The following is a 25,973-nucleotide window of genomic DNA, read 5'->3' as shown; positions in this document are numbered from 1 at the left end:
CTAGTGGTAATTTGTGTTGTTGATACCATGTTTGTGTGTGCGTGTGTCTCTCTATACACACCCACACACACTTTCCTCCTGTTCTTAATATAAAATGTTGTTGACTAATTTGGAGAGGGATTAATTAAGAAAGCTAAACAACTTATTTTAAAATATTTATACTTATCGTTTTTCTCTAAACTAATTTACTTGACTTATAAACTGATATATAATCTAATGATAGAGAGATCAAGGAATATGTGCTATAATTAAATCATTTATTTGGCTTCATTAATCTTTCCAGATTAGTCAACTAGGTCTTATATATTAAAAATCAGAGGTGCTTAGCATATGATTTTTGTTTATATATTACTTAGTATATGATTTTTGTTTATAGATTAATAGTTTTAGTTCCTATTTTCAGAAAAGCAGACACACGAGCCTAGTATGTCCACAATGTTAGCGAATTACCACAATGACTTTGATCCTTTTAAAGCAACCTCTACACCAATTTACCAAACTGCTACTTTTGAAATGGTGAGAATTCGATCTGTATTATATATGTTGATGAGCTCTTTAGTAATTGTGTGTTATTATTTAGTATCTCTATTATATTCCTTAATATTTTTTTTTCATATTGTACTTTTATACTTTTTCTTTATGCAGGTTTCTGCAACAGAATTTGGTCCTTATGGCTATTCTAGAAGTGGGAATCCTACCCGAGACACTTTGGAGAAGTTTGACCTTTATTCCTTGCCTTGATGAGTTTTTCTATATTTTGTTTCCCTTAATTTTTTTTCCCCATCAAATTTCACTTAGCATATTTCTTGTCCTCAGGTTACTAGCGAAGCTGGATAATGCTTACAAAGCCTTTTGCTTCAGCAGTGGAATGACTGCTTTGACTGCTGTTTGTGAACTTGTTAAACCTGGTACATTGTTTTCTCATCTTAGTTTGTTTTGTTTATTATAAATCATTGAAGCATATCTTGGCATTTATACAAATATTTAATGAGAAACTAATCTGACATTATAATGCCTAATACATATACTGAAATCCATATAATTTTATTTTCATTATATAAATATAACAAGGACAACTTGTGCGCGCATATATATACATATATGTATATATAATTCTCTCATAGTTTTCATTGGAGACTATGTATGCATGCATGCTTAAACTATCTCAAAATGAGTTTCGGTGCCCATTAGAATGATGAACAACACCCAAAACTATTCACATTTAGACCATTCAGATCTGATTTGGATGGTTTAGATTTAATTTCCTTTTTATTTTTATTTTTAATTAAAAATCAATTTTTTAAAAAATGATAGTTAAGATATAATTGTTATTTTAGATTCTATATTCGTTAAAATAATTATTTTAAAAAATAAAATAAAAAAGAAATTAAGTCTAGACCATCCAAATATGATGGATGAGCTTGCGGCGTTGAAACTAGTTCAAAGTATCTCTTTTATAGTCATATTTACTTGTAAAATTCCAATGCAGGCAATGAAATCATTTCTGTTGAAGATATCTATGGGGGTTCATATAACTTCATAAACAATCTAATGGCAAGAAAGGAAGGAATCAAAGCGAAGTAAGTATGATTTCTCAGCTATTAATTAGGATATATATTTTTTCCTTGTGGAGTAATTATGGATTATGAAAACAAATTATTGTTGGATTGATCGATTCCTAGAAGATATAAAATGTGGTTGTATTATTATTATTGCTTTGCATGGACAGGAAAGTAGACACAAGTGATATAGAGAAGTTTAAGGAAGCTATGTCTGATAAGGTTAAGTTGGTGTGGCTGGAAACTCCCAGCAATCCTCAGCTAAAAATATCTAATATCAAAGTGAGTTATTTTAATTTCTTTGTAGGTTTGAAGTGTTTTTTATTTTTTTTGTGATCCATCACTACATAATTAACCCTTACCAAGTCCTCAAATAATAATATGCATGACTTGTGTAAAAGCAATAGTGGCATTAATAATAAAAAAATCTCTTTAATTTTGTTGATTTATGTGCAGGAAATAGCGAGGATAGCTCATTTATATGGAGCTATTTTATTTCTTGACAATAGTGTAATGTCTCCTGTGTTAAGTCAGCCATTGGACCTTGGAGCAGGTATTTCATCATAACACACTTGCTAAGATTATGGAGTATATATATAAATACACACACACAAAAACAAAAACACACTTAAGATTTAATCACTAATTAAGTGATACTATTTTTTTCCTTATTTTTTTGGTTTCCAGATATTGTTATGCATTCAGCTACAAAGTTCATTGCTGGAAACAGTAGTTGCCTGGCTGGTAGCCTCGCTACGAATAGGAAAGAGTAGGACGAGCTCTTTTTCTTTGTATTTTTTTTTTGTTCTCTTTATTTTCCATTTTTTATTCAACTGATCATGTGAACCTTTTTGTTCCCTTTGATTTTCATCGATCATTTTGTAAATTAAAGCTTGGCCGATCACACAAATTCTTTTAAAAATGCAACGGGTTGCGGTTTGTCTCCGAAGGATTCTTGGATATGTTTGGAAGGAATCAAAACTATGGCCCTGCGAGTTAACGAAAAACAGGTACCTAATAAAACATTATGTGCCTCATTGTTATACTCATAGTTTCAAGTCTATATGTGCACAACGTGTCTATTTTCCTTCTAATTTATACAAGTACGATTCCTTTATTTGACAAACTGGTTTGTTTATATAGCCCCCGTACGTATACATTTATATATATATGTATATATATAATAGTTACAAAGTGAAATAAAGACAAGTTATAGAGAGACTTGTTAATTATGAATGCTACGAATGGTTTAATTTTTGTTTGTTCACAATCGTTTTCCATGCTTATCTATACTAGTTTTATTCAAAACATAATATGATTCGTTTTTCTTTTCTTTTTGATATCATTGCTTGATTATTATAAAATTATACAATGTGGTTTGCATAGACTAATGAATTTTGAATGATGTTTTGATTTGGTCCTTTATAGTGACAATATTTATTTCTACCAAAAAAAAAAGTGAGTTAAGGTCAACATATTATATTTTGCAGAAAAATGCAGAAATTATTGCTGATTTTCTTGCCAAACATCCAAAAATAAAGGAAACAAACTATCCTGGTCTTAAGAATCATCCTGGATATGATTTGCATAAATCTCAGGTATATATATGTTACTTACCTGTTGTAATTGAAAAATAATAATATTTTTGATATATGCCTGAAATGATATATATTTCACTGCAGGCATCAGGACCAGGATCTGTGATTAGCTTTAAAACAGGCTCATTACCACTCTCAAAGCAGATTGTTGAAAAGACTAAATACTTTAGCATGACAGTTAGTTTTGGTAAGTATTTTAACTTGGGCAATACACCTTATCATTTGCATATATTTCTTCACTTTGAGAGTTATTATATATATATATATCATAATTAATCAAAATCTTATAAGAAATAGGGTGTATAGAGAATATTGTTGTTATATAATGACAAATTTCATAGCTAGCATGCATGTCAACTTCTGTATGGTTTTTCGTCTGGCCTTGCGATTTTTCTAGTCGTCTAGTAAACAAGTCAAGTAAATTAGTCAATTATAGGGCACACGTGACATGATATATATATATATATATATATTTCTCTAGTTAATTTTGTTGTTGTCTATATAGGTGGTGTAGGATCCTCCATATGCTTGCCTTGGTACACATCCCATTCCAACATACCAGAAATGGAGAAACTAAGGATGGGTTTGACTAAAGATATTGTGCGTGTTTCTGTGGGAATTGAGGACGTTCAAGATCTTCTTCATGATCTTCATAGCGTACTCGCAAAACATGTGTCGCTTTGAATAATAATAATTAAGGATATTGATGATGATGATGATTTGGTGGTGCTTCTATTGTCATCATCTTCTTATTCTGTTGTTTTCTGTATATTTGCATTTGTACTTGGATGGCGGTAACAATTTGGAATATAATAATAGTATAAAAGCTTGTTAAAGATGATGTGGCCATTTTTATTCTCTCACACTTGTGTCTTCTTTACCTTTCTCTCTCTAACTTCTTTCTTGATTTTTATTATCTACTTTAGCATTTGAACACTTATATTCTATGCAATCTCCGTCAGAAAACCGAACAAGATTCCCCAGAAACAGAAAGTTCAGATTTAAAAATGTCTTCCTCAACAACAATATTTAACATGCAAGCCATGAAACAACCAATAAAACCTATATTATTCATGTATTGTTTATTCATGCTTCGCTATGGCTTCTTCTCTCTACGAAAACCAGATTTCAACTCCTCATTGATCATCTACTTGCAGAAAACGCAGCCACAGGAGGAGATATTGATGGAAATACGCTTTAATTTGATTACTTCTTCTTCTTCCTCTCTTCGTTCCTCAACTCTCTTCTGTCTCTCCAGCTCATCAAATGAAAGGAAACTAATGTGTTCTTCTTTGTGTGCTTTCGAGTTCAGCCTCTCCAACATTTTCGATGGGTTCAAAGACAAAAGGGGATCATCTATTTTCCACTGGATCATTAAATCCTTACTCTTTTCACTTGGAATCACATTCTCTCTCTTTTAAAACAGCGAACTTTTTTCCTTGCTTCTTTTGTCATTAGCAATGATTAAAGAACCGGACCGGACCGGACGGTCGGACCGGTTGAACCGTCGCCCGGACTCGTTAACGGCTCGGTTTGGACCAAAAAACCGTTCACATAGTTGAGCCGGATTGGACCGGAGTTGAGCCGTTATTAAGCCGGAAACCGGAGTTGGACCGGAAACCGGAACGGTTTTCAGAAAACCGGACGGTTTTTTTAGCCTGACTGAAAAATACTAAAAATTTTTTAAAAAATAGAAGAAAAATAAAAAAATTGATCCCCTTAAATATCCTAATATATTTTTAGACTATTTATAACCATATAGTATTATTTCATTGAAAATTTCATATATTGTGGTGTTAAAATCGTGAGTCGCTAGTCTTTTTGTTTCGATATTTGGTCTATCTTTTAAAAAAATATTTTGATTTGAATGAATTGATAATTTGTAATATCATTAAATATTTTAAACATACATAAATTTAAATATATAAGGTTTTAGTTCATTTTCAATGATTTCATTATAATTTTAGATTATTTAAATGCATTTCTAAATTATTTAATAATTTGATATTTTTTATATATACTAATTATATGTATATAATATTGTTTTAAATTAATTATTGCGTCACCGGTCTGACCAAACGGTCCGACCGATCCGACCGATTGAACCATGACCCGTTGATCTTTCCGGTTCGTCTTCCGGTCCGGCTTTTAAAACATTGGTCATTAGTGTCATTTGGCCTTTCTAATCGAAAACAGAAGGGGGGGGGGACTGATATTTTGTTTACTTATCCTCCCTTTTGTCCTTTTTCTCCTTGGTCCAAATACATATAATCAGAGGCCATTGGGTCTGGTGGAGAACATCTCAAGCTCTACAAGTTGGGCTTCGTCAGGGCCCAAATTTATTTCTGAGCTTGGGATGTGAATTTATCATTTTAACCACTTCTCAATTGTGACTTAAACACCAAATAAATTTTAAAAATTAATCATTAATACTTCATATGGATTTTCTATATTAATTAGATTCTTTTCTTTATGAAATAATTTTCCTAAACATTTCAGGCCAAATATTAATCTGTAACTAGTTTTCCTTGAATGTTCGGGAAAATATGTCCCTAATTCTCAGAAATTAACTTGAAAATTATCATAACTCTTTCTGGAAAACAATTTGCTTCATAATATTTATAAATTCTTAAATTCATGGTTTATGATTTTTCTCAATTTTTCTGGTTCCTTACATGATTTTAATAATTATTTTCTCCTCCCTTTACTTAAAATTTCACTTGAAAATTGGCTTTTTAGCCAAATACATCATTTTTTGAGATATTTTCATTTTATATAATTTATTTAGGCCTCAAAAATAACTTGAAAAGCTCTGTCCTATTTTATCAGGATTTTCTTGAATTGTTCTCAACTGTTTGGGCATTTTTTCATAATTTTATTTTGGCATGATATTTAATCTTATTATACTTTTGCCTCTAAATTTTTCATAATCACATTATTTAGCCCTACTATCTTTTTCCTTTTTCATGGTCTTTCAACTTCTTACTTACTCTCATTTAACCCACACATATAGCATAATGTCTTCTTGTCACTTTTTTTGGTGCTACGCAGGAGACAATTCTATTCAAGGTATTGTTGAGCACTAAATATGGGTTTTTTCTCAGTAAAATCACACAGTGAGGAATTAGCTCCCCCCCCCCCCAAAAAAAACTGAATGCAATCCCATTGATTTTTCACTATTTAATAGACATTCAAGATACTGGGTGTTATCCATTCCTGACCATCCAGGTGAGCGCCTGCTCTTCAATCCTCGAACCCAGGCTTCATTGTCTTTGTTAGAACACAAGCCCAAATGCAGTTCCAAGCCCAAGATTGCAGATCTCTAAGTTGATCTTCATATTTTGTTTTTCTCTAGAATAATCTGTCCCAGGGCTACGTGTCTCATTGTTTTTCATCACCTGTATAACGTGACTATATGGTTTTGAGCTGCTTATGTCAACTATGCATAAGAACATTTACATGAGTTAAAATAAAACTTATTCTAATATATTTATTTTCTATTACGTAAGTTATGATTTTTTGAAAAGATTCTTTTGAAATGTAAACGCGTGCTAGGCTGAGCATTTGGGTATTTGGTTAGGAGAGGAGAAAGGACGCAATAATTTGTGTACTTGTTAGGCCGGGACCATTCTTATGAGAGCGACCTAGCTGCCATGCCAATGGACCGTCTTGGCATGTCATTAATTGACAAGGCCTTCTTTTTGGATATTGCTAATCGGCTGAAGTCACCCTTTACTAACTCGTTTTCAGACAAAATACCTTCTCAAAGTACTCCTTAACTTAAAAAGATGCATAATATAAATATATTATTTTTGGATTAAGGTATAAATTTGTCCCAAAAATTTTTATTCTGAAGCGTTAGATAACCGAAATTTTTTTAGGTATAAATTTATTCCAAAAAGCTTAAAATCACAGGATATTGCCCCCATTATTAAAACAAAAACTGACGTTGATTATTAACATTTTTAACAGTATAAGAAAACACTGCTATAATTTTAAACTTTTGGGGTACATTTGTACCAAAAAAAATTCCGGATGCTTAACGCTCTTCAATAAAAACTTCTAGAGCAAATTTGCACATTCACAAATTCAAGAATCGAAGTCTAGTTATGCATTGTAATATGTTGCTTGGATGGAAAAATTGTGCATCAGATTCTCTGGAGGAAACCACATGCGGTGGGTTTCTTATTTTATGGTCAATGTTTTCAAGCTGCCCTTAGTTGGATCAACTCATATACTTTAACGTACAATATTGGGAAGGGGAAGGGAGATCTTCACATAATGTAGTGTATTGACAAATCTCCAATCAGCTTACCTTCTTTGAAAGGATAGAGTTTCAATGTTGTTGCGCAGGACATTCAGTTTGTGACTAGGGAATTCTCTTCTTAGTGCCCCGTTTGGTACCATTGAACGGAGGAGACGGAATTGGAATTGGCAATGGAAGTGAGGTTTTGGCCTGCTTGGCTTCTACGAAAGTGTCAATTCCATCAAATATGGGAACCAGCACTTCCTTCCAAATCCTTCGAAACGCAGAAGAACAAAGCCATTCAGCGCAATTTGTTTTGGGTCTCGGGGAAGGAAATGAAGATGATTTTTCTTTCAATCTTTCCACTCAAGTTTGATTTCACTGAGATTGATTGCTTATGGTGCTTAATGCTTCTGGTGCTTCATTTCTAATTAAATTTCTGGTTACTGATTGTTGTTCTTATACATTGTGGATGTTGAAACTTGTTTCTGGAAATGGAACAATGAAGAGGAGGAGGATTCAAGAGGTTGAGAGGATGACGATGGTTTGTTTCCCTCAGCTGAGAGTATTTTGGTCATTTCATAATATAAATTTAAAATGATACATCACTTCCATAATCATAACAAACACACTTAAAACCCACTTCCATTTTCACTTCAACTTCCATAAAACATTCTTCCATGATACCAAATGAGGCATTAGTATTAAAGTTGTGCCTTGCAATTTTTTCCGCTCTCTTTGATCTAGGGCTTCTATCCTTATGTTCCTTGTCTTTTGGTTCTTTTCAGTTTGTAAACTCTCCTTTGACTTAATGCATTTCGTCTCTGATTAAAACAACAAAAAAGTGAGTTAGGGTGGTTATCTAACAACCAATTATTTTTTAAATTTAAACCAGTCATCCCGAAATCTCACTTGCAAAATATAGCAAACGGAATGGAATTAAAAAAAAACTCTTCAAGTTCCAATTATAAGACTCATTTTGTAGTGTAATTTACATTACGAAATAGATATTACAATTAGAACAGGAGGAATATCTAACTATTGTTAACCCTTAAGAAGTTTCTATTCATTAAAAAAAATTTATTTTTTTTATAAAAAATTATCTAGATAATTCAACATAGTCACAGGATAAGCGTGCGCATTGGAGAGGGGAAAAACAAAAAAAGACAAATCAAGATTTAAAAAAAAAAACAGAGAGAGGCGTAAACCTTCACTTCAGTCATGAATCACGAGGAAGAAACATGGGTCCCAAGGCCCAACCAGGCCCACCAATAAAGTCAAAATATTACGGTGCCCCTTTGGGCGTTTCGTCTTCATTTACCACGGGCCGCCCATATCGATCACATGTGAGAGAAGCTGTTAGCTGTCCCCTGACAACACTTGTTTTGCTAGGACCCCACTACTCCTTGATTTGGGGACTCACTTTTAAAAAACTGTTTTCGGGCAAAATGTGTTTTTATACAAGTCCATATTAGATTTTTTAACATAAAATTACTTTTAAAATCATGCTTTACTTTTTATCCAAACATCCTCTTAATATAAGATTTGGTTTACAGTACAAATTATACTATAAATTATATTCATTCGATCTTTAATATAGGACATAATTATTGAGTTGATCTTAGTTTTAAATGTAAAACCTATTTTTATATTTATCATTTTTTGTAAGTTACTCTATTGATACTCATCTAACCATAACCAAGTAAAAGAAGAATAGAAGACATTAAGAAAGATGATTATAATATTTTAGAAAAAAAACATATCATATTTTTTATAATTAACTATCTTACTTAACTTTTTTAATCTAATAAAATTAGTTAAATATGTCTTATATTAAAAAAGAGTATTATTTAGTTTATAGTACAAATTATAGTATAAATTAAACTTCTCCTCAGGTCCTTAACATAAAATCTAACTGTTGAGTTGATTTTAATCATAAATGTAAAACCTATTTTTTATAGTTATTATCTTTTTAGCTTACTTTATTGATACTCCTCTAATCATAATCAAGTAGGAGAGGGATAGGAGATATTAAGAAAGATGATATAGTATTTTAGAACATACTCCTCCGGTCCTTAATATAAGACCCAATTGTTCAGTTGGCTTTGATCCTAAATATAAGACATATTTATCAATTTTTTCTAAATTATCCCTATCAATACTCCTTTAACCATAATTAAGTAGAAGAGAGAGAGGGTGTATTAAGAAAGATGATCATGGTGTTTTAGGAAAAACATGTCATATTTCTTATAATTAACTAACTTACCTAACTTTTTTAATCTAATCGCATTAGTTAAATGGGTCTTATATTAAGAACCGAAAGAGTATCTTACTTTTTATAATTAACAAACTTACCTAACTTTTTTAATTTAATAAAATTAGTTAAATATGTCTTATATTAAAGATTCAAGAAGCATTATTTCCACTACAAATTCAATTTTATATTTGGGACCCGGAAGTAGTGCTGTTCTTTCTTTTCCCCAAATAAAAGCTATTTGGGATCCATAATGATGAAACAGATACTCTGGGGTCAATAATTGAATAATTTAATGTAAAAGATGATAGGCATATTCACAGGTCAATAGTTAAATAATTTAATATATTTTTTATTTTACATGTTAATAGTAATATTTTATAGCATAATTTTAAAAAATTGAATTTGTAAAAATGTCTAATCTAGACTTTCAATAACAAGTCATCTTTCAAAACATAAAAAAGTTATATTGAAGAAGCATATTTTAAGCATATTTTGGTAGCATTTAATTGTAAAATCACTATTTAATTTTGTTGAGCTAACTATTTTCGTTAGTAAAACTAATGGTGTTAATAAACTATACTAAAACTTAATGTCAGCTTAGAGAATCAAACATATACTTTATTAAAAAAAAATTAAAGGAATATGATTGAAACTAAGTGAAATTATAAGGATGTAATAAAACATAAAAATATTTGATGAAAAATCAACTAAAACTATTTGAAGATTAGTTTTTCTAATATCATTTTATTAGCATGTCATATTTACTAGAAAAAAATTATGAAGATCAGAAGTGGCTATTAATAATTGAGAAGAATTTCGGCAAAAATTAGAATTGAGAAGAACTATTGTAAGCCTTGTCACTAAAAAAAACATGTGATGACAAACAATTCAATGACAAAAACTAATGAAGAAAAAAATTCTATTGCTAAAAATTTTATAACAAAATCCAGTGATAGAAATTTTGGACGAAAAAATTTTGTTGCTAAAAGTTTACTAACAAAGTTTCAGAAAAATTAGTGACGAAATGAAATTTTTGTAACTAATGCTTCACAAATATTAATGGCAGAAAAATTTTATCGCTAATCTGTCATTAAATTTAGTAATAGAATTTTTGTTAGTTATATATTAAAAATTAATGATGAAATAATTTTTTACTGCTAATTCCGCTAGTAATCAGCTTTTTTTTTGGGTAATGTATGAACAATTGAATTTAGCGAAGAAACACACCATTTATTTCTAAAATTTCTCTAAATTATATTCATTTATAGATCAAGAGCACACATTTGTTGTGTATATAAAAAAATGACAAAGCATTTTGCATTTTTATGAAAATAAATTAAGGAGATAAATTTATTTTTATGTATAAACATAAAAATTTTTAAAAAAATGTGATCGTATTAAAAAGTATAGTTTAAGAAATAAGTAAAATAGGTTAAGAAAAATGAAGAGGAAAGATATAACAAGATTCAAGAAGAAGAGGACGAATAAGAAGAAGACAAAGTGGTGCCAAATGGCCCCTGCTTCTGCCGAGCCAGCCCCACAGCACAGGGGACCAGGTGTAAGGAATTGAGGAGGGGTAATGGCTATCGCATTAAAGGATGAGCTGTCACGCAATTTTCACGTGTTGCTGAGCTGTGATATATTGCAAATCATAGCTGTGGGCCCAAAGGTATCAATTAATACGTGCAAGAACTCATCTTTTGACTCTATTTATAAGTCAAATGTTTTACACAGACAAAATAAAACTTTAAATTTTATTAACTCTTATTTAAAATTCAACAATTTTTTAATTTTATTTTTATTTAATATATATTATACCTCAATAAAATCAACATAATAATAAATGAAGGGTAAAATTATACATTTATATAAAAAATTTCTCTCAGCTTTATAAATAGGATCAAAAAATATCTTCTCTCTCTGTCTTATAAATAGGAATAGAGGAGTATATTATACACTCCTTTGATCCAAAATATTGGTTTTGGCTTTTTGGGTACCCTGCGGAAGAAATTCTAGGTTCATAATATTCCCTCATCCCATACTCTTAAAAAAATAATTTGGTTTAAAATATAAACTATTAATGAGTAATTAATCCTTATTTATTAATTTTGTTTCCGTAATTAAAGTTTAAATGTGACTTTTTGTATTTTTCTATTTCCTTTACAACCTCATTTAATATGAACAACTATTATATACTTGTTTGTAAAGAGAGTACATGAAAGATAATAAGTAAAAAATTTATTGTTGAAAGATAATAAGTGTCATATATTTAATGAGGATAAAAATGAAAAGTAGTTTAAAATTTAAAAAACTTGTTTTTTATATTTAGAGATACAAGAAAAATTATTTAAGAAAATCCTTTAAAAAGACACTTAAATAATCCAAATTTTTACTTGGGTCATTAAATTAGTCAAATTCCTAATCAAGTCACATGACCTAAAAAAGAATTTTAAGATTTTATGAAATAATTCTAATGCCCTTTTTATTATAAATCGAAAGAGAAGAATTTTATATTAACATATTTTATTTCATGATTAACACGTTCTAATTATAAATTAATAATTTTCTATCTCCATACCATAGTTGCGCAAGTTTTTTTTAATAAAACTTAGGGAAAATGACAATAAAATACCACCTGAATTTCAAAAAGACAAATAAGGCACCTGAATAAGCAAAATGACATATAGGGGATTGGGTACCAATCTGGAATTCAGATTTTTGGCCAAAAGACCAAAATGCCCTGTCTGAAAGTGAGAGGAAGGAGATAGGAAGGAGAGAGGAAGACACTGATGAAATACGGGAAGGAGAGAGGAGGAAGACGCTGATGAAATCGGGAAGAAGAGAGGAAGGAGAGAGGAAGACGCTGATTTTCGATGGGTTCCCACAGCTTAAAATGTTATTGCCTAGCATTTCTCTAAAAAATTTTGGTTCTATCTCTGTTCTTCGCATAAAACCATTTTCAGAGAATGTGAAGCTGTGGGAAAGATGAACCTGTGGGAAAGATGAAGCGAAAATCAGAAAACAATGACAAGCAATTACGTAACGTAACTGCTGTCATATGCCTGCTGGTTTTTGGTAAATCCCACTACGTGAATAGTAAATTTCACTATACATGTAGTTAATTATGAAAGTTAATAGTTCAATGTTTATTGTGACGTACTTCAAATGCACGCTCACTAAATGATTTATTTATGCTTATAAGTTGTCTTTCCGGTGAAAACAGGTTTACAAAACCCATTGAAGAAGTAGTCACTTTCACTATAAAAGTTGTAAATCCCAGTATATGTTTTGTAAAATTCAACGTGAAATTTTATTGGCTTTTACAAACAAATTGTTTATCTCTTGAAAACATGTTGCAAAACCCATTAACAAAGTAGTCACTTTCACTACAAAAGTTGTAAATCACAATATGTATTTTGTAAAATTCATAATTAACTACATGTATAGTGAAATTTACAACCACTATAGTGAAAATGACCACTTCTTAAATGGCTTTTGCAACCAGTTTTTAGGGGATGGGCAACTTGTTTCTAAAAACCAATAAAATTTCAGACTGAATTTTACAAAACACACAGTGATATTTACAACTTTATAGTGAAAATAACCACTTCTTAAATGGCTTTTGCAACCAGTTTTCAAGGGATGGGTAACTTGTTTCTAAAAACCAATAAAATTCCATACTGAATTTTACAAAACATAGAGTGATATTTACAACTTTTGTAGTGAAAATTACCACTTCTTAAATGAGTTTTGCAACCTCTTTTCAGGGGATGAGCAACTTGTTTCTAAAAATCAATAAAATTTCACGCTGAATTTTACAAAACACACAGTGATATTTATAACTTTTATAGTGAAAATGACCACTTCTTAAATGGCTTTTGCAACCAGTTTTCAGGGGATGGGCAACTTGTTTGTAAAAACCAATAAAATTTCACGTTGAATTTTACAAAACATATACTGGGATTTACAACTTTTATAGTGAAAGTGACTATTTCTTCAATGGGTTTTGTAAACTTGTTTTCACCGGAAAGGCAACTTATAAGCATAAATAAATCATTCAGTGAACGTGCATTTGAAGTACGTCACAATAAACATTGAACTATTAACTTTCATAATTAACTACATGTATAGTGAAATTTACCATTCACGTAGTGGGATTTACCAAAAACCAGCAGGCATATGACAGCAGTTATGTTACGTAATTGCTTGCCATTGTTTTCTGATTTCCGCTTCGGTTCACTCCTTCTCTCACTACAAATCCTCTTTCCCACAACCAAAATCAACAATCTCTACAAAATGGTGATGCGAAGGAGTAAGATAATAGCATTTCCAACATTCTTCTTTCCTTCTTTCCGCATTTCATCAGCGTCGGTCTTCCTCTCTCCTTTCTCTCATTGCGTCAGTCTTCCTCTCTCCTTTCTCTCACTTTCAGCGTCTATCTTCCCGCATTTCATCAGGGCATTTTGGTCTTTTGGCTGAAAATATGAATTCCAGATTGGTACCCAGTGCCCTATTTGTCATTTTGCTTATTCAGGTGCCTTATTTGTCTTTTTGGAATTCAAGTGGTATTTTATTGTCATTTTCCCTAAAACTTAATCACAACAAAATCTTAAAAATAAACAGGTTTAATTACGCAATTGTCAAGCTTCAATTCTAAACTAATAATATGTTCCCCAAACACAACTGCAATAAGTTTTTAAATAAAATTTGATCATAATACAACATTGACAATTAACATGTTCTATTTCACAGTTAACATGTTTCAATTATAAACTCATAACTTTTTGTCTCAATAACATACTTGCAAAAATCTTTGAATAACACATGATCACAATACAGTTTTAAAAATTAATATGTTCCATTTCATAATTAAATATATTTCAATTCTAAATTAACAAATTTTTGTCTTAATAACACACTTATAATAACTCTTTGAATAAATTTTTATCACAATACAACCTTGAAAATTAATTTGTTTCATTTTACAATTAACATGTTTTAATTCTCGATAATAACTTTCTACCAGCATAAAACTATCAGGATTAAATGAGGAATATTTAATATAAAAACTAACTCAACGTTAGTTTATTGATTAATTATTTGACTTTGTAATAGTAGACGCCAAGTTTTTTCTTGTTTAGAGATCTTATACAATGCGAAAATGATAGAAAATCCTCATTTATTTAAAGGGTTTCCATTCTAATACATGTATATGATTACCCATGTTAGAGGGTTTCCATTCTAATGCATATATATGATTAACAAGTGTATTTAATTTTAGAAAAGAGACACCACTCATTTTCAGACAACACTCATGTATTTAACTAACTTAATTAATTTTTTTAATATTTACAAATTACTTATCTAGCTTTTATATTAGGAAATAAAAGTAGTACCCATATAAGGGTGTGCGTTGTAATACAATAGAAAGTGTTTGGAGTTCAATACTCCCTCCAACTCTGATTATAAAGCACTTTTTTTTGAGAAATAAATGGTTTTTATTATATTTCTATGTTCTTAATATAAGACATAATTGTTAAATTAATTTTAATTATAAATATAAGACTTATTTTTTATATTTATCAATTTTTTCTAAATTACCTTTTATTGATATTTACTTAACCATAATCAAGTAAGATAGGAAGGGAGGATATTAAGGAAGATAATTATAGTATTTTAAGAAAAATACATAATATTTTTCATAATTAACTAACTTACCTAACTTTTTTAATATAATCAAATTAGTTAAATAGATATTATATTAGGGACCGGAAGAGTAAGTCAAAAAATAGGGATTAATATCTATGAAGTAGTTAAAAGTTTCTAATAGTAAGGACTGGAGTGATTACTCTTGCATCTAATTGATGTTTAAGATGCTAATTAAGTATTGCTCCAAGCAGATTAATTAGAATGAGTATTAATTACAAACAATTATACTTACCAAAAAATTTCCATTTTGAATATTATTACAGAAATGAAAAGGCATATATATATATATAGAGAGATGTGTGTGTGTGTGTGTAAAAGGGGACAAATAAATAATGTCAATTTTCATATATTTTTAGGACGGCATGAAAGTCAAAGTAGAGAATATTTAATAAGAGAGGGGTAAAATAGGGATTTTGAAATGCTTCAGCTGAGAAGGCTGGGTTTCGGAATGAAGTAAAGGGGCGAGGTGGTTGAAACGTGAAAGGGTTTGAAGTAGCTGTCTGTCTTTCATCAAATTCATCTGTGGACGCTGGACAGTTGATTTAACTATATTTTAGTTAACAATATTATATTATTATGAAATAATGAAAAAGTCCAAGAAATTAAAAAACCAAAAGAAAACATGTAAAATGCACCTAAAGTTAGCCCAAAAAAAAAAAAAGATAATAGAACACAAGTCAAATTTTTGTTTTTTGAATACCCGTACCGTCAATGAATCTATCGAATCAAATTACTTCAAAAGATATATATTTCAATCTATTTCTTGATAAATTCTTTTAACCATATTTTTTACAAAAGATAATATCAAATCCAATATAATTTAAAAATAAAATAAAAAAACTAATAAATTGAATTAAATTATTGATTATGCATGATGATTGCTTGTTCAAAAATTTTATAAGCATCTTATTACATATTATTGCATTATAATACTACATTTTTTAACTATGGTAATTTGAATAAAGTTTTTATTCTAAAATTTTAAAAATTATAATTAAGTAGAAGGATCAATTATTAGAATATAAATAATTAAAAATATTAAATTACCCCTAACCAAAACCTGATACTTCCTTTGACCCTAGCTCCCATATGCTTTATGTTTTGAGGGATCAAACAAGGTCATAGTTCATATCTTAATGGTACTGGATGGATGAGAAGTGAAAAAGATTATCACGTTCACTTAAATCAACAAATAAGCAGGGGAAGTGAGCTACGCAAATCAAGTGAACCATTGGTTCCATATGATTTTTGAGGTAGAAAAGGGTGAAATAACAATAACTAAAAATCAAATTAATCAACAGCCTTAATAAAATTTTCTTAACATCTAATGTTATTTTTCAGATACATCTAGCACCTTGATTTTATTTTAGTATATTTTAGTATTAATCCTTCTAAATAATTAATGCAAATTTTAATATGCACTCCAATAAATATCATTCCCTCATCTTTCACTCTAATTTTCCCTAAATGATAAGTTGCCCTCTAGATATTTTGCTCTAATTTTCCCTAAAAGATAAATTGCCGCCCACATAAAAACAAAGCATTAATGAAATTATTGTCCTTTTGAAAGGCACCAAAACATAGAGATAACGCATTAGAGGGATTATTGGCTTTTTTTAAAAGCGCCAAAGCGTAGAGATAATGCACTAATGAAATTATTCTCCTTTCAAAGGAAAAAAGGCACGTGGCAAAACGTGATTTTGGTGCTGTATGTGAAACTACTGGAAAGTGACATGTGATGAGTATATGTTCTCAAAAAAAAAAATTAATTTAATGTTATCGGCAAAAAAACAAGGGAAAAATTACTTTAAGAAAACCAGGGAAAAAGAAAAGGAAAATGCGAGTGAATTTTGTGTATATATATATATATATGCCTGCATCGCTCTGATTCTAAACACTTCATCGAAATCCACGGCCACAAAGAGCATAAGCAAAATTTTAGTTTTTTGTTGATCTTTAGTGATGGCTTTGGCTACAACTTTTCTCAGCCCTTTGGACACTTCGGTCGCTGCTAATCGCCACACTGAGGTAACAACTATTCGCGCAGGTTTTTTTTTTTTTTGGCATGTATTATTTTATAGTATTAAGGTGCAAATTTATTTCAAAATTTTTTATCCTAATACAGTTAATATATTAACTTTCAATTAATGTAACTATTTTAATGGTTAACATTAGTTCTTTGAAAGTATGGGTAATATTGCTACTATTTTAAACCTCCGGATACTCAGAGCTCGTGAGTAAAAACTCTTAGGGCAAATTTACACCTTAATCCTATTTTATAAGTTTAAAAAGAAAGCTCATTCCAATAAGTTTGTTTTATAGAGAGGTAGAATTTCTTGAACTTATAAATCACAACTTGTGAGACTTTTCTATGTGAGAATTATAATAATGCACCCTTGTTCAAGTACTAATGTCATCAGAAACATCAGCAGCTCCACTTTACGGCCGATCAATTAGAACCTTTTGTGGGTAGCCTTTTCTACCATGTTGGCTTCTTGGCAAAAACACCACTTTTATGAGCATAATTAAGTTCAAAAGAAAAGTAAATCCCAAAAGACCAGCGTACTAAGAAAAAAATTCGTTGAACTTATAAAGCCTGCCTCATTTGTAAAACTTCTAATGTTTTTTTTTTATTGTTAGAAAAGCTCTCGTAATGTTTTAGTTATATTAGTCTATGGTCATAATGTTTACTTTTCAACCCCAAAGGCATTGCTATGCGCTGAGTTCCAAGTATATGTTATGAACAAAAGTTTGATGAGAAAGCCTATCCCAAAATGCTAGTCTATTAGGAGGAAGAACTCCTTGAACTTATAAATATCACATTTTAGTGGTGAAGCTTTCCAATTTGAGAGAAAACACTCCCTGTTGAGAGCTAATGTCATTAGCGGCTTCACTACATGACTTATCAGTCAGAACCTTTCCATAAGTAACTTTTTTTATGATTTAAGTATCTTGGTGAAAACAGCAATTTCATGAGCACTGGTTATGTAAAGGAAGAGTCAACTCCAAAGGACTGGCCTGTTGATGAGAAAAGAAGAACCTCTTGAATTTATAAAATCAATTTCACTTGTGAGACTGCGTGATGTTCTAGTGAATAGTCTATGCACATAGTGTATGTTTAAATTTCTCATTGCTGTGTTTAGACTAAAAGAGTATTAAATACGCAGGAGATTCTGGGATTTAACAAGATTATCAGTTTAAAGTCAAAACGACAGATCCATGGAAAGCGGTTCAGAGTAAACTGTGTATTCCAAACACAAACGCAGAAGCAGATTGAGGCCAAAACGTCGTCCACGTTGGCCGGGGATATTACAACTAACGGGGTTCCAACTACTGGTTTGTGATGTGTCTCTTGTGTTGATATTAATGTTTATAATATTCAATATTTTTGTTATGTGTATATATATAAATAGTTTTAGCTTCTTTTATTTGCAGAAAAAACATCAAGCGACATTAATATGTCCACACTGTTAGTGCATTACAATAATGACTTTGATCCTTACCAGGCAACCTCTACACCCATTTACCAAACTGCTACATTCAAAATGGTGAAGATTTGATCTCTAAATTCTGATCCCTTCAATAAATTTTGTGTTTAGAATCTCTAGTCCATGATATGTCATGTTATTCGTCTCATATTGTACTTGTCTTCTGTATTTGTTTTTTTCAGCCTTCTGCAACACATGGTGGTAAATATATGTATTCAAGAACTGGAAATCCTACCAGAGATACTTTAGAGAAGTACGTGTGTGTATAAATGCCCTAATTTGTTGTCTTGATATTTTGTTCGTATTCGTTTCTTCTTTATATATCCTCTTGTTAATTTACTTGGTGTACTCTAATTATATTCTCAGGTTACTAGCGAAGATTGACAATGCAAAATATGGCTATTGTTTCAGCAGTGGAATGTCTGCTTTAACTGCTGTTACTGAACTTGTTAAACCTGGTTTGTCTAATTTCCTCATCTTAATTAGTCTGTTTTAATTGGCTCTCATGTAACTCATCAAAGCTTGTATAAAGCAGAGTGCAAGCATGGAAGCGTTATTTGTGCGTGAAAAATGAGGAACTGAGTACACAAGTTAAAAGTACGACCCATAATCTAAGTTGCGACGGGCTTATAGACTAAGCCAACACATAACGCTACTTAGTCAAACAAGCCTAAATTAATTAAAAACACAATCACATGATAATACAAATATATATGTCAATGCCAGACTTGAACCAGGACCTCATCTAAGAATGTCAACGGATAGTTGCCTATGGCTATCTTGTCATTTACCTTCACTACTTCTCTGCTAGATATCTCAATTATTGGGTCAATTATTTATAAATGGTTCATATTTAATATTTTACAATATTATTATTAAAATTGTAAGTTTATGAAAAATTATTAAAACAAATCTAAACTATTATAACTTAATTGGTTTCAATAGTTTATAACTGCAGAAGAAAAAGAAAGATTATTTCATAAAATATTAGATCAATGCATTTGAAAATTAGATTTAATAGTTGAGATATCCAGGGAAAAGATAGTGGAAAGGCATAAAAATGGAGAGGGAAGCCGACTCCTAAAAGTACGGGGGACCACAAACCGAAAATGACCAGCTTGATTTTTAATATAATACAATATTATAATGGCTAACAAGTACACATCATAATTACAAAATCAAATCTCCCTAATTATGTGTAGTCAATCCTAATCAAATGTCATCAATCACAATCAAGAGTCAACAAACAACAATTCTCATCTCATAACCAACATTAGACATAGCATTTTGTTTTGGTCCGAAAAGTAAATATTTGAAGTTTTTTTAAAAATATATTTATCGCTAATATTTATAAGAGGGACCACCTGGGCATATATCTTCTCAGAGTTTTCATTTGGAGACCGCTTATGCTAAAACTTAATGGTTTTTTTTTTGTGTCATTTATTTATATAATTTCAATGCAGGCGAAGAAATCGTTGCTGTGGAGGATATCTATGGTGGTTCACATCAATTCCTGGTTGACTATATTGCAAGGAAAGGAGCAGTCGAAGTGAAGTAAGTGTGATTTTCCAACTTTTGGGATTTTTTTTTCCTTTTTGGTTTGAAGTTTATATATATATATATATAAATAGTTTTCAATTTGATGAGGTTATAACTTCTAATGCTTAAATGCACAGCCGAGTAGACACAACTAATCTAGACAAGGTGAAAACTGCTCTTGAACGTGGGAAGACTAAGCTGGTGTGGTTAGAGAGTCCTAGCAATCCTCTATTAAAAATAACTGATATTCGAGTAAGTTATTTGTTTTTTCTAGGTTGTAAGTGTTCTGTTTATGCTTTTCTTTTTTAATTTAAAGAGGCAAATACTAATAATCTTAAAGTTATAAGCGAAATTGAACATACAACCTTCTACTTGTAAGGAAGTTTTCCTGCCACTAAATCATAAGAATATTAACATTTTGCTTTTGCTTTTTGTCTTCTCCTTGATTGTTAAAGGTGCTTCAACAGTTTTTTTTTTTTTTGAAAATAGGTGAAAAGCTTTTGTTTAAAAATTTTATTAAAAGGATATGAATCCGACTGACTACCGATACTTCTTGCATGTGAAATCCTGCAATGTATAAAAACACATGAGGCCAATAAAATTTTCAAACAGATCAAAGACTTCTTTTTTTTCGGTTTTTGTACCCCCCCCCCCCGCGGCATCTCTTCAGGCAGCAGTGAGAAGTAAAAGTCCATGCCTATATGATTTTTATTTAATTCTTGCATGGACATAATCACTTCAAATGATCAATATTGAAAAAAATATGTATATATCTCACATATTTACTATCTCTAGTCTTTAATATAAGAGTTAGTTTGATTTTTAATTTAGTCTTAAATATAAAATCCCAATCTAATTTGTCTCTCATATTTATCTATGTTTTTCAAAGTAATTCTTGTATTAATTGCATATGCTAAAGATTATACTAAATGGTAATTCTAGCTAATACACATGATTAACAAGGGTATTTTAGGAAAAATAACACATATTTATTACAAATAACTAACTTAACAAACTTCTTTAATCTATTCAAATTAGTCAACTAACTCATATATTAAGGATCGAAAGTAGCATTATTTTTAACTAAATTTAAGTAATATTTTGAATCTGGTAATTGTTATAATTTTTTGTTATAATAAAGGATGGGGTAATATGAAATTTCATTCATTTTTTTTAATTTATGTGCAGAAAATATCAGCGTTGGCTCATGAACATGGTGCTATTGTGATGATGGACAACAGCATGATGTCTCCTATGTTATGTCAGCCGTTGGATCTTGGAGCAGGTATATATTCGCATCACACATTTTTAAATGATTTTACATTGGATAAGTAATCAGCTTTATGTCGAAAAACATAACATAACTTATTTTAAGATTATTTCTAGCAGTTTTCAAACGTGTGTGAATTGAAGGAATTTTTATGGCAATTGTGTTCTTTTTTTAAAAAAAAATAACTGTTGCTATTTTTTTTCCCCAGATATTGTTATGCATTCTGCGACCAAATTTATTTCTGGAAATAGTAATCTCTTGGCTGGTGTTCTTGCAACGAATGACGAAAAGTAATAGCTCTTGTTCCTCATGCTTTATATATAGTGCTTTTTTTTATTCAATCAATAATGTGGATGTCTATGTTTCCCTAATCTTTTTTTTCCCACCTTGATCATATGTATTGTGAAGGTTGTCAGAACAGCTGAAGTTTTATTTAAATGCCATGGGCTGTGCCTTGGGCCCATTTGATTCTTGGCTCTGTATGGAAGGAAGCAAAACCATGGCATTGCGAGTTGAAAGACAACAGGTGCTTCCCAAACATTCTGAGTTAATTATTCATGGTTTCAAATATTCTAGACTTGATTTTTAATATAAGACTTAATTAATTAATTTACAAATATTAAAAAACTAAATAAATTATTTTAAAGTATTTATATATTTTTTATACTAATTTACCTTACTTATAAATTAATATATAATCTAATGATATATATATATATATATATTAGTGTTCTAGATAGATCATATAACATATGCTATAATTTAGTAATTTATTCAGTTTTCTTAATCAAGCTTAAGAAAGTGATTAAATAGATAGATGAGCAGGAAAAAAATCATGATAGTATGTTAATGACACCATATTTATATACATGTGTGTGTGTGTGTGTGTGTGTGTTATATTTCACAGGATAATACACAAAAGGTTGCTGAGTACCTTGCCAGCAATGGACAAGTAACCAAAGTGAACTATGTTGGTCTTCCATCTCATCCGGGACATGACTTGCACTTCTCTCAGGTATGATTTAATTCTTTGCTAAATTACGATTCAATAATAATACTCCCTCTCTTTCAAAATATAAGCATTAAATCTTTAAGTAGGCCTTTTTTTTTTATAATCTACAATTTGGATTGGTCTAATCATTTAATATATATTTTTATTTTCCCCCCACTAATTCTCTCATCTCTTTTCACACTCATTTCTTCTCCCACTAGACCTCCCTACAGGGGTATTTTGGGAAAATAAATTCCATTTTAAAATTATCTTGAACCAATTTTAATTAACTTTTTGAACTGTAATTTGGTTATTTGATGATACTTATATTTTGGACTGGAAACACTAATAATTTTCGGTTGATATGCCTAGAATAATTTTATCCACATTCATTGTGTTTCTTGTTTCACAGGCAAGTGGGGCAGGATCTGTACTTAGCTTTACCACAGGCTCTGCGGCACTCTCACAACACATTGTTGAACACACCAAATACTTTAGTATGACCGTCGGTTTTGGTAAGTATTTTTGGAAATATACATTTATCATATAAACTGTTACATATTATTGACATTTATTTTCTTACTTTTCTAGTTTTCCATCATATAGTTGACCAAAATGGTAAGATGTAGGGTGCGAATGTGTGATATAGAGAATATATATTGTTACTATAACGGCAAATTTAGCAGTTAGCATGTTAGAAATATGTATGATTTCCCCTCTAACCATGTAATTTTTGTAGTAGTTGATTTGTTGGTCTAGTATTCCTTTTTTCTATTATTAACTAAAATACTCCTTTTGATTTTTATTATAAAAACAAAGTAGCAACTCTGATACAGGTATTTGATTAAAATTAGTTAATTTGCATTTAAAATTTCAAAACGACCATCAAAGAAATTAATTAATTAGAGCAGGTTGTTTAATCAGTTAGAAGATTGCATAGATAGTTTAAAAGCATCAAAGCTAACGGCATTTAGAGGGAACAAAATTAATGCCTTAGATAAATGGTACTATCTCTTATAGTTCAATTTGCACTAAAAAATATATTTTAATTATACTAAATGAAAAGGTCGTCTTATTCAAAACTCTAATCATGAAATCCCTTCTTACCCACTTCACACCTCGGAACACCCATTCTTATAGAGAGAGAGGCGCTTTCACATCTTCTTATGCCGAAATGGCTGGGGAGAGGAAAGGTTCCCTTTTTTTTTAGCTAGAAATGCTTTTGAAAAGTACTTCCGTAAATCGAGGCAAATTCCTTTATATATTTACTTTGTAGACCATAAAATCACTTTTGAAACCATGGTTTGATTGCTATCCTAACACCCCCTAAGAACGAGAGGTGGTATTATATCAAGGATCACTAAAAGAAAGTGTCTTATGATTCCAATTGAAGGGAGTAATAATCTCTTATAGGTTTTAGGGATGATACTTCCTCTAATTCTAAGTATAGGAACTAATAATTAAGATGTTTGCTTTGGTACTATATTGAGGATCACTAAAAGAAAGTGTCTTATGATTCCAATTGAAGGGAGTAATAATCTCTTATAGGTTTTAGGGATAAACTTGTTGATACTTCCTCTGATTCTAAGGATAGGAACTAATAATTAAGATGTTTGTTTTGGTACTAAATCTATAAGACCCAGACCCAAGCCATTTTGTCTCCCAAATTTAGAATTTTTTTTGCAAACGATCCCTACTAATTGCATATATTACATGAGAGCAGCTTCCATGACAAATGATTAAATAGAATATCTTAAGGAATATATTTCTTTTACAGATAATTAATTAACTCAGCTAATTATTCTTTTAATCTCGGCATGTAAACTAGTTGTCTAACTGCTGCATTTAGAACTAGAGAGAATAATTTATTGGTAGTTGATAGACACAAGTAGGATTTTTGTGCAAAATCCTAACCTTGGGAATTGTTTTGTTGTTTGTTAAGGGGGTATAATTTCTGCAATATGCTTGCCCTGGTATACATCCCATGCTAGCATACCTCAAGCAGAGCGTGAAAGCATGGGCATAACTGAAGATCTTGTTCGTCTCAATGTGGGCATCGAGGATGTTAATGATCTTATTGATGATCTCAAAAATGCATTCGCGTCTTATCCCACTAAGAAGTCCTTTTGGTTTTGAATTGAGGTTGATTTGGTACTTGTACTATATTCAACGTGTTTGCCTTGCATTTGGCTATCATCAACACTACAATAATTAAGCCATTTGGAATAAAGTGCTTATTAAAGCAAAGCATTTTTATTGATTCATCTGGCTCGTGTCTTCCTCTCTCGACCTTTTCACTTATTTTATTGCTTTTAGGTTTCATGGTGGTAGTATGTTTTTTTTTTTTTTTGGGGCTGATGGTGGTAGTTATATATAATGATGTGCCAGAATTATTAACGTGAAAAATCTCTCAATACAAAGCTAAAAATCATGGGTGGTCCAGACCAATGAAAATCATCACTATTATCATCAAAACAGGGTACAAGAGAGTCTTAATCAAATGTACAAAGAGTTACAAACAATCAGTCAAATAACAAATTAAAGCAACAAGCTTATAATAAAGAATGAAGAAGTTGAAAATACTCATAAAGGCAAAGTTCAATGCGAATTGAATAACTCTCACGCTAGAAAACGAACCAACAATCCAACCATTACATTAGATGTCCCATGTTAACGATTGTGAAAACAGTGATATAGTGAGATTACCATGTGAAGATATGAAAATGACTCTCTTTTTTTCTCTCAAGTGACTGCACAATGAGACCTATTTTTTATGATCTAATTTGCCACTTTCACTTTAATAAGTGAGATTGAGTTCCAAATATTGGGCCTTTCTTCACAAAGAAAGGGAGCCCAAACCCAACAATCATTCTAGTCTTCACATATTTAAAGATATCAAAATATAAGCTTACAACTAAGTCAAACATCACATGGTAGCTTTTGTACATTTTTAGCCTTGGCCAACAAAATATGTCTTCATAAAAACAGATGTATATTCCAAAACATCACAAAGAAGCAATACTATCTTTCTCTACTTCGCTACCTCTTTGCTTTTCTCTTTCTAATTTTCACTTGGTTGTAATTTAATTTCTAAAAGTTAACTTAGTACAACTCTATCTCTATAGTTTTGACTTGATTGTAATTCAATTTCTAAACTTTCACTCATTGCAATTCAATTCCTATAAACTAAACTGTAATAAGCCAAAGTTTACAAACCGAGTTAGAACGAATCAAAACTATAAATACTGAGTTATATCATCAAGTTAATATTTAAGGATCGAATTACAGTTGAGTCAAAATTATAGGAAATAAAAAC

General features: G+C 30.5%; 1 protein-coding gene across 1 annotated transcript; it reads left to right on the top strand.

Moving 5' to 3' along the window:
- Window positions 1-414: 414 nt before the first annotated feature.
- LOC114722866 (cystathionine beta-lyase, chloroplastic-like) lies at window positions 415-24,793 on the top strand. The gene is made up of 11 exons (XM_028909019.1): window positions 415-516; window positions 19,040-19,110; window positions 19,224-19,315; window positions 20,321-20,411; window positions 20,534-20,648; window positions 21,585-21,681; window positions 21,875-21,956; window positions 22,075-22,192; window positions 22,574-22,681; window positions 23,070-23,172; window positions 24,600-24,793. Exons 1-11 carry the CDS (start codon window positions 427-429, stop codon window positions 24,791-24,793), a joined length of 1,161 nt encoding a protein of 386 aa, XP_028764852.1. The 5' UTR covers window positions 415-426.
- The last annotated feature ends 1,180 nt before the right edge of the window (window positions 24,794-25,973 follow it).

This window comes from Neltuma alba, unplaced genomic scaffold (assembly GCF_004799145.2).
Source record: "Neltuma alba isolate B1F8T4 unplaced genomic scaffold, ASM479914v2 tig00000327_pilon, whole genome shotgun sequence".
In the NCBI taxonomy this organism is placed as follows: Eukaryota; Viridiplantae; Streptophyta; class Magnoliopsida; order Fabales; family Fabaceae; genus Neltuma; species Neltuma alba.
The sequence above is the reverse complement of the archived record's forward strand: the minus strand, read 5'-3'. Positions and strand labels throughout refer to the sequence as shown.